General features: G+C 51.9%; 1 protein-coding gene across 1 annotated transcript; it reads left to right on the top strand.

Annotated features, from left to right (window-relative positions):
• Nucleotides 1-8,127: 8,127 nt before the first annotated feature.
• Nucleotides 8,128-10,014, top strand: LOC125523860 (DIMBOA UDP-glucosyltransferase BX8-like). The gene has a single exon (XM_048688924.1). It carries the CDS (start codon nucleotides 8,503-8,505, stop codon nucleotides 9,841-9,843), a length of 1,341 nt encoding a protein of 446 aa, XP_048544881.1. The 5' UTR covers nucleotides 8,128-8,502; the 3' UTR covers nucleotides 9,844-10,014.
• The last annotated feature ends 614 nt before the right edge of the window (nucleotides 10,015-10,628 follow it).

Here is a 10,628-nt window from a genome sequence, read left to right as displayed (position 1 = left end):
TCTGAGAAAGTGATGTCTTCCTTTGCATCTGCATCATCCATCACTATTCATCATGGTAGTATGATGTGTTGCCAGGATCCTCGACACGGATGTTGGTAAGACCCTTATGAATATGGAAATGCTCAAGTTCTTGAGAGCACGCTCAGACACTAGGTTATATCCTCGATATCAATTGGAATGTGCCTTCCATTTGCCGAGTTGTCTTATAACTCTAGTTTCCTTTCCAAACTGAGTATGCCATTCTTTCGAATTCCATCAAACGATCAATTGTGAATTGCCTCTGGCTGGAATAAAGAGTTCCAATGATCTATCTATCAAAAGTAATTCCTTTTTCCACTCAAGGGAATACTTCTATGAGTCACGTCCTCTAAGGTGCCCTGTTATGGGATCATGGCAATCAATCTCCTCGCTACTATGAAACAATGCGCCATCCTATTCTAGCGTGGAATTGTTTCCTACCAATTTGAACATTCGTCATCTGGTTGTTTCCATCCCTCTTGAACTGTGTTTGTGTCTCAGCTCAAGAGATGATTCAACATCTCACTCCATGAGTTGATCTTGAGTGCTTGATGTTCAAGGAGATCATTTCCAGTAGATCTTCTTTTCTGTCATCATCGTGTTGGATGAAGATCTCGAAAGCAAAGGCGTCAAGATCAATTTGAAGCAATGGATCAACATCTTCGAGAATGGCAATTGGATCATGAAGATCGTGTTAGCCTTGTGTTCCATCTGTCCTCTTACCTCACGTCTTGAATCTCGGGATGAGATTCTTATTTAGTGGGGGTGAGTTGTCACATCCCTAGCTTTACCTTGCACTAGGCTAGCACTTGTGTGTTGCATCATGTTTAAATTTTATGTAAAGTTGAAATGAGGATTGATCAAACCCTAGCACCAGAAATAATTCAAATAGGTTCAAATATTTTTTTCAAAGAACCCAAAATGTCATTAAAAATGTTCATGATTTCTGATAAAGGTGAAAACCTCTGCCAAAAATGATGAGCATATTTCTTGGACATTTATGGATTTTTGAGTTAAATCATATTGTATTTGAATTGGAGCATTTAATGCCTATAAATATTTCAAATGCTTCAATACTTCTGAAAACAATTGGGGGCTGTTGGAAATAATTCAAATAGTGCCACAATTTTTGACAGGATTTTACAAAATGAGTTAGTATTTTTACTAGTTCAAAACAGATCAAAATAAATAGAAAACAGAAACAGAATTAGAAAAAGAGAGAGAGAGAGAGAGAGAGAGAGAGAGGACTCACCTGGGCCACTTACCTGGGCCCCCCTGGCCCTACTCCAGCTGGCTCAGCCCATCGCAGCGGCCACCGTCTTCAACCTCCTGCCAATAGGCAGGAGGGCGTGTGCCCGACGTGCGCGCGCACGCGCCAGCCACCTCCTGCTTGCCTGCTCGCCATTGGAAGCACCCGAGGGTGTCACGCACTCCCCTCGACCCTCTGCACCTCCCCCTCCTCGCCGCTCTCTCCCCCCCCTCTGCTCTCTTCCCGAGCGGAGCTCGTCGCCGCCGTTCACCATAGCCACAGCCACAGCCTCCCCCACGCCCCCGCGATGTGACCAGAAGTTCTGCCGTGACCTATTCTTCCTCTCTGTCGAGCCACACATCGCCGGACACCCTGCAACGCTGTCACCACCGTCATCTTCCTCCTCGGGTGCCGGAGCTCACCGCCGTCGATTCGCCGTCTCCAACGCGTCCGCGAGGCCGCTGACCTACCCTGCCGCATCCCTGTGAGCTCCTGCTCCTCCCCCTTGCTCATCCTCCCGTTTTCGTGCCCTAGATGCCTCTCCCACCATGGCTGTGAGCTTCTCTCTGCCGTCCATGAGGTCGTCGTGGCTAGAGCTCACGCACGGCGTGTCCGAGAACACACCTGAGCTCAGTGTGCTCCCAGGAGCCCGCCCCACCCACCAGATCGTCCAGAGATGCACCCTAGCACCTAGCCCGGGAGAAACCAAACTCCAGCCGCCACCTCGCTCGCTGCCGGCGCTACTCCCGGCCACCCTGCGGCCTCCCGTCCGGTCCTTTGGATGTGGACGAGCAAGAGATCCTCCCCGGTGCCCTCAGCGCGCCAAACCACCGCCCGTAGCTCAAATCTGAGCCGCGTCGCCGTTGTTTTGGTCGTCGTCGGCAGGCTCCGGCGACTGCTGACGTGGCCGTCATTAGCGCTAACCCTGCCAACTAAACACCCCTAATAGCCACTGAAAGCGGGCCCTACCCCTGGTCAAACCCCAGTCAGCACAGAGTTTGACTGGGATTAATTCCCGTGTCACTGACATGTGGACCCCACACGTCAGGTTTGACCTGGATCCGGCCCCGTTGACCCGCTGACATCACAGTGTCGTCATGCTGATGCAGTAATCACTTTTCTGGATTCTAAATAAATCTAAACGATTTATTTATTTTCAAAAAATATCCTAAAATTCTAAAAATCATAGAAAATAATCTATAACTCAGATTGAAAAGATTTATATATGAAAAATTATCAAAAAAATCCAAAAAATCTGTTTATGGTATTCTCATGCATGTTTGAACAACTTAGAGCCACTGTTTATGACAATTTGAATAAATGGCATTTTAAATGTCCCATGTGGAGTTTGAATTTTAACCTAGTGTTCAAACCAACTCCATTTAAATCGTTGCTAGTTGCATGAGCTCAAATCACAGCATATTGCCATGTCACATTCATGCATCATATTGTTGCACCGCGTTGATTGTGTTTCTTCTCTATTGCTGGTATTTGTCCCCTCTCAGTAGACGTGGTTCCGACGATGAGTTCGGTGACACTGATGAAGAGATATACTATCTTCAGAAGTGCCAGGCAAGCAAAACCCTCTTGTTCATTCCGATACAATCCCACTCTCTCGCTCCTGCTCTCTTTTACTACATTAGGACAACAACGATTCAACTGTTACATGCTGCGGTAGTTGAACCCCTTTCCTTTGCATGACCTGTCATTGCCACAGTAAATAGATGAAACCCACTAGCATGAGTAGGAGTTGTTTGAGCCCCGATGTGACTACTCATTCATGCTTGTTGTCATGCCTGCTACTTCTTAGAGTTGAGTCAGGTCTGATTCATCGGGGATGAATTAGAATGTGATGAACATGTCTTACTGTTGAGAGCTAAGTGTGTGAATACGATTTGGTCAAGGTAGCAGTGAGAGGCCATGTAGGAGTACATGGTGGGTTGTCTTATTGAAACCGTCCTCAGGAACTGAGTTCTGTGTTTGTGATCCATGAACAGCTACTACCACACATTGGGATCTGAGCACTCCAAGCTCTCTCGACTTATTAACCGCCTCGATCTCTGTCCAGGAGTTGCAACTAGTTTCTGGTGTTTGTAGGTAGTGTTAGTAGTCTACCAAGTGGCACCCGGTACATGTGGGTTTGGGACAGACTAGGCACCGTGATACGGTGTACCAAGCGTAGATTCATCCGTCGAGGTGGGCTTGGGAACCCTGCACACATCGTTTGGGGCCGTGAGCGACATCCCGGCCGGATCTCCTTGCGAATCGAACCCGAATAGGCGATAAATCTGGACTAGAGACTTGTGTGGTTAGTCAGGTCGTGGCCGACACCCTCGCTGGGCTTCCGCTTGAAGGTTGCCGAGTACATGTCGTGTAAACGGCGATAAGTGGTGAGAGCGTGTGTGAAGAAGTACACCCCTGCAGGGTTAACATGATCTATTCGAATAGCCGTGTCCACGGTAAAGGACTTCTGGGTTGCCTGTACAGTTCATAGACAAGTGAAAGTGAATACTCTAAAATGCGCAAGATAAGCGTGAGTGCTATGGATGGCCTGCTCATAGGGAGACGGGAGCGGATCCATAGTGGTGTATTGATTTGGTGAATATGTGGACTTGTGTGCGCCACCTCAAAAGAGTTACTTGCAGTCGTAGTTCAGGATAGCCACTGAGTCAAAGCTAGCTTGCTGTTGTTAAACTCCACCACCCCCTTTGTTGATACTGATGCATATGTAGATAGTTTTGATGTAAGTCTTGCTAGGTACATTTATACTCATGTTTGCTTAATTTATGTTTTTGCAGAGAGAGAGTTCAGTCTCACTAGTAGTATCGCGTGGACTTCGACGTTTAGCCTGTTACCTCAGCTACGATCTTGTACCCTTGGGAGGGTCTTGTAGATAGTCAGGCTTCTCAACCATTTTTTCATTTGTAGTTGTCTGTACTCAGACATGTTTATGCTTCCGCTTGTTGCTTGTATGCTCTGTATATTGGGTCATGAGACCCATGTTTGTAATACTTGGCTCCTCGGAGCCTAATGAATAAATACTTTGAGTTGTAGAGTTTTGTTGTGATGTCATGTTGTATTTGCACATATCGAGCATATTGTGTGTATGATTTGAAATGCTTGGTATGTGTGGGATTCGACAACCTAGTTGTTTATCCTTGGTAGCATCTCTTACCGGGAAATGTCTCCTAGTGCTTCCACTGAGTCATGGTAGCTTGCTACTGCTCCGGAACACTTAGGCTGGTCGGCATGTGTCCTTCTTCGTTCTTGTGTCTGTCCCTTCAGGGAAATGTCACGCGGTGTCTACCGGAGTCCTGTTAGCCTGCTACAGCCCGGATTCTCCGAAGTCCTGTTAGCCCAGCTGCTACAGCCCGAATTCACTCGCTGATGACCGACACGTTCATTGTTGGGTCATGTATGCCTGTCCCTGTAAGTTAGTGCCACTTTGGGTTTACGACTAGTCATGTCGGTCCGGGTTCTTTGTCATATGGATGCTAGCGACACTATCATATACGTTAGCCAAAAGGCACAAACGGTCCCGGGCCAGGTAAGGTGGCACCCGTGGAAATACCGTGCGTGAGGCCGCAAAGTGATATGATGTGTTACATGCTAGATCGGTGTGACTTAGGATCGGGGTCCCGACATCCTATCTTTTGTTCTCCGCTAATAGGAACTCGGGAGTGATTCTTTGTTACACTTTGAGGGATAATCATATGATCCAACTATGTTAGCACTATTGAGAGATTACACTAGCGAAAGTACGGACCCTAGGCCTCCTTTTTAAGCATTGAAATACCGTTTTTGTGCCCGTTTACTATTTGCTACTTTGCTATTTTTATTTATTCTAATTATAAAAATATATTTCTACCATCAATATTACACTTTTATCATCATCTCTTCGCCGAACTAGTGCACCTATACAATTTACCATTGTATTGGGTGTGTTGGGGACACAAAAGATTTCTTGTATTTGGTTGCAGGGTCGTTTGAGGGAGACCATCTTCATCCTACACATCTCACGGATTGATAAACGTTAGGTCATCCACTTGAGAGAAAATTGCTACTGTCCTATAAAAATCTGCTTTTGGAGGCCTAACACGTGTCTACAAGAATAAAGTTGCGTAGTAGACATCACTAACCATCGGACTAGGACGCACATTTAGTTGCTTGGATTTATTTTAGTCCTTTATTTAATTCAGTTTTTTCGATGATTTTCATTCAGTGGGAGAAAACGTACTCGTCGACTACGAGGCGTCTATGATGACTTTGTCAACCTCAAAAAGTTGTTCATAAGGGTGAGATGTGTATGTTCATAGAGGTAAGTGTATGCTCGTGGTCGTGAGCATTTGTGATTGTATTGTGTTAAAATAAACTTTTTTAGTTTTGCTAAATCACATCTAGATATGCCATAAGTATTGCACATCTAAGTCATATGACATTGATCTTACATTGAGATTCGCGTGGATTTTTTTTCTTTTCCTCTTTATGCTTGATCTTACATTGATCTTACATAGAGCTCAGGGGCATATCATGCACACATTAATCATGGCAAAAATGACAAAAGGCTAAATGGAGTAGCAGATCTGACAATTATCTCAAGTAGCACTCTTCTAACAGCATTTCAGGCATCAAGATGAACTCAAATGAAAATTATGCAATGGAATGAAATGATGTACTCTCTGAGATGAACATTTTGATATGCTATATGCATGAATCGGAGCTATGGATGCAAAGTTATAGCACGATGAACATGGGCACTTGAAACTGGAAATTCGGGGACTTAGAAGAATTCGACCTCCGGATCTAGGGTTTGACCGCGGCACGCAAAACGAGGCGGCGGCGGCGCTGCTCGCCGGAGATGACGAAGACGGCGACGGCCGGGGTCGGCGGCGGCGGATCCGGCTCTCCCGCGCCCGGGTCCGGCCGGAGACGAGGTCGGGGACGGCGGCGAGGCGGCACGGACGCCGAGGCGGCCGCGGACGGCACGGGCGGCGAGGCGGCACGGACGCCGAGGCGGCCGCGGACGGCACGGGCGGCGGGCGGCAGCGCGCGCGCCGGGGGGGAGGCGGCGGATGGCGGCAGGCGATGGCGGCGGCGAGGCGCGGCAAGGAGCGGGGCGGCGCGGTGTGGATGGGCTCGGGGGGCCCGACTCGGGCTCGCCCGGGCCGGCGGTGGGACAGGCGGCGGGGCGCCACGTGGCAGCCTGCCACTGGTGCGGGCGGGCGGCGGACGGTGTCCGACCGGTACGGACGTGTTCGGCGCGGCGCGATGGATTTTTTAGGGTTTGAGACGAGGGGAATCCGGGATTTCGGAGGAGGGACTATATATAGGCATAGGGAGAGATAGGAGAGTCCAAATGAGGTGCGGTTTTCGACCACGTGATCGTGATCGAACGCTCTAGATGATGGAGAGGGTTTTGGGCCAACTTGAAGGGGTGTTGGGCTGCAACACACACGAGGCCTTTTCGGTCCTTCGGTTAACCGTTGGAGTATCAAACGAAGTCCAAATGATACGAAACTTGACAGGCGGTCTACCGGTAGTAAACCAAGGCCGCTTGGCAAGTCTCGGTCCAATCCGGAAATGTTTAATCCCCACACATGAAAGAAAGGTAGAAAAGACCACCGGAGGAGAACGAAGCGCCGGAATGCAAAACGGACAACGAGGAAAATGCTCGAATGCCTGAGATGAACACGTATGCAAATGCAATGCACATGATGACATGATATGCGATGCATGACAACGATACAACACACGGAGAAAAAAACCGAACCCGAGAAAATAAAATAACTTAACGCCGGAAACGGCAAGAGTTGGAGTACAAATTGGGAAAGTTATATCCAGGGTGTTACAAAGGCCCACTGCCAGCCTCTCTCCTTCCTTCTCCTGCGTAGGCCCACCACATGCAACATGCAAGAAAAAACAAACTCTCTTCTCTCTCCCTCGCTTGCGCCGAGGAAGAGCTCGTCCGCGCCCCCAACCGAACTTGGGCAGTCGGCCGCGACGGGCACCTGGCTACGGCGGGAGCCTGCCGGCGCAAAGCAGGCGAAGGCGGCGAGGCGGCCCGGCGAGGCGTAGAACCCGGCCGCGGATAGAGGCGGAGCCGTCCCGAGGCGGCGCGGCCGGCTAGCGGCGAGCCGGCCGGGCCCGCCGCGGCAGCAGGCGCAGGGAGCCACCGGGGCGCGATCCAACGGCGGGGCGTTGGGCTGGAACGGGCGGAACCGCGCGAAGGAGGCGCGGCGACGCAGGCGGGCGGAGGGCCAGGCGCGGCCAGGCCGGGGACGGCCGGGAGGGCCAGGCGCGGACAGGCCGGGGACGGCCGGGAGCGCCGCGGCAGCGGGCGGAGCCGTGCGCAGGAGATCGGACGCGCCCGAGGCGGGGCGGAGCAGCGCGCGAGCGGAGACGGCCGGATCGGTGCGACATCGGCGCGGCAGAGAGGAGCGGAGCCGTGCTCAAGGGCGGACACGCGGAGCAGAGCAGACGCGGAGCTCGCCCGCGCCCGTGGCCGGGGCTGAGCTCGCGCCCGCCTCTGCGTGGCCGGGGCGGCGTCGAACGCGACGGCGGGGCAGCGGACTTGGGCACGCGTGCTCTTTGGTGGCGTCCTGCTGCTGGGTGGAGAGAAGGAGGAGCAGGGCCATGCCGCCTCCACCTCCATGGCCGAGCAGAGGAGAGGCAGATGAGGGGGTGGGAGGACAATGAGTGGAAACTTTTTGACATCCAGGCAAAAATTATCGCCGAGAGCTCCCAGGTGGTGAAAAAATTGTCTCATGGAGCTCAACGGCTGAAGATGCTCTTACATGTATAATAATTAGGACACATCTAAACTAGACACATCCAAATTTTTTTATGGCTTATACTGTTGTATACAAACTATTACGCAAGACAGCCTTTTGCGCTCTCTTGAGAGAAAAATCACCTACCATCCCCTTTTCCATCCTCTCCATGGCGGGGACGGATCTGGATTCGCTGACTTGCCAAATCACTGTCCGCGAACACTGTTCACGTAAACCACTGTTCATGCAAATCACTATTGACCATACTGTAACATCCGATTTTTCAATCCGACGGACGAGACTGGGCAAAGGTAGTGATACTGTAGCTTCGCTACCTTTGCCACGGCAAGTCAGCGAATCTGAATCGGGCGGGTACAGCTACATGCGTTCTTGTCCATTGCTAGCAAAATAAAAGCCGAAGTTCCCCAAGGCTATATACTGTGATTCCTGTGGCTCGCAGAAGCAATGGCGCCATGCGATGCAGCTGTCCGGCGCCGCGTGGTCCTTTTCCCGCTGCCCTACCTTGGCCACATGATCCCCATGCTCCGGCTTGCCGCGGCGCTGCACGCCGGCGGCCACGCCATCACCGTGCTCCACACGGAACTCCACGCGCCGGACCCGGCGTGCTACCCTGCGGACTACCGCTTCGTGGCCGTGGCCGCCCCCGACCTCCCCGCCGCGTCAGAGGACATCGCGGCGTTCCTGGCGGCGCTCAATGCCTCCTGCGGGGCCGCCTTCAAGGACCGGCTGGCCGCGCTCCTCGCCGAGGGGGGCGTCCGCTGCGTGGTCACCGACGTGGTGTGGTTCTCGGCGCAGGCGGCAGCGAGGGACCTCGGCGTGCCGGCGCTGGCGCTCATGACGAGCAGCGCGGCCAGCTTCCGGACCTTCATGGCCTACCCGGCGCTGCTCGCCAAAGGCCCCCTGCCATACGACGAGTCGCGGGCGGACGCTCCCGTGGAGGAGCTGCCGCCGTTCCGGGTGAGAGACCTGCAGCGGATCGACGCGAGCAGCCTCGATACCTTCGCCGGCCTGCTCGAGCGGTTCGTCGACGCGGCGAGGCGATCGTCGGGCCTCATCGTCAACACCTTCGACGCGATCGAGGGGCCCGAGGTCGGCGACATCCGCGACGGCCTTTCCCTGCCGGTGTTCCCCGTCGGCCCCCTCAACAGATTCTCGCCGCCGCCGCCCCAAGAAGGCTCCTCCAGCTGCCTGGACTGGCTGGACAACCAGTCGCCGGGATCCGTCCTGTTCGTGAGCCTCGGGACCGTCGCCAGCGTCGACGCCCACGAGCTAGCGGAGCTGGCCTGGGCTTTAGCCGAGGCCGGCCGTCCGTTCGTGTGGGTGGTCCGGCCAGGCATGGTCCGCGGGCGTCCATCGTGCCCGCTCGAGCTGCCCGGCGACCTGGCGGAGCAGATAGGCGACCGAGGGATGGTCGTCCCTTGGGCCCCTCAGGAGAAGGTGCTCGGCCACGCCGCCGTGGGCGCCTTCCTGACGCACAGCGGGTGGAACTCGACGGTGGAGGCGCTGTCGGAGGGCGTGCCGATGGCCTGCCTGCCGTGCTTCGGCGACCAGTTCGGGACGGCGAGGTACGCGTGCGCCGTGTGGAAGGTGGGGGTGGAGGTGGGGAGGCTCGAGCGGGGGGGCGTCCGGGCCGCCATTGACAGGTTGATGGGCCCTGGCATTGAAGGGGAGGAGATCAGAGAGAGGGCCCGAGATCTCAAGGGCAAGGTGGGACGGTGCGTTGGAGAAGGGGGCTCCTCGCACATGGCGTTGCTCGGCTTGCTGGAACGAATCGCTTCATTCTGATGAAAGTTGTGGTCGCAGCTGCAATCCTGCCCATCCGTGATGCATAGGATTTGTGTCCAGCAGTGTTATGCAATGTATCTATCTATACTAGTTATAAAAGAGCAAACATTATCTTCTCTAAATGCACCTTACAAAACATACACGAATACATGATCATCACATGATTAGTTCCACTAAACTTAATCTAACGGCTAGCCTTAACTTAATCCGTTCACTGTATGCACTTAGCAATTTACATTGACTAACCATACTCCACCGTGGAGGAAAAATATGAAAACGCCTAGTCAATTAAGAAACTATAATCACGGACACATCATATTAGGAAACTAATCACAAACACATCCTATTATTAGGAAACTAATCACGGACGCATCCTATTATTAGGAAAATGATCACGCGTGCATTCTATTATTAGGAAATAATCACGAACGCATCCTATTAGAAAATTAATCACGGAAGCATCTAATTATTAGGAAACTAATCACCAAAACATCCTATTAGATAACTAATCACGAACGCATTTAATTATTAGTAGGAAATTAATCACGAGCGCATCCTATCATCTCCTATTAGGGAATCTTGCACTCTACATTACATACTACGCACCACCACTTTGGTAGAGGTGACGAGTCCGCATCATACAGAGAGACCAACCATGTTTCTTCAAATATCTTGAATCATGATCCTTATGACTTCATCTCTACTACTTATAAGAAGTACATTTTTTCATTTGACTATTTCCTGACTTGAGAGGTAAGGTATGTTTTATCCACTAGATTTGCTAA

Source organism: Triticum urartu, chromosome 7, assembly GCF_003073215.2.
Source record: "Triticum urartu cultivar G1812 chromosome 7, Tu2.1, whole genome shotgun sequence".
NCBI classification, from domain to species: Eukaryota; Viridiplantae; Streptophyta; class Magnoliopsida; order Poales; family Poaceae; genus Triticum; species Triticum urartu.
This window is presented reverse-complemented; position numbering and strand designations above follow the sequence as displayed.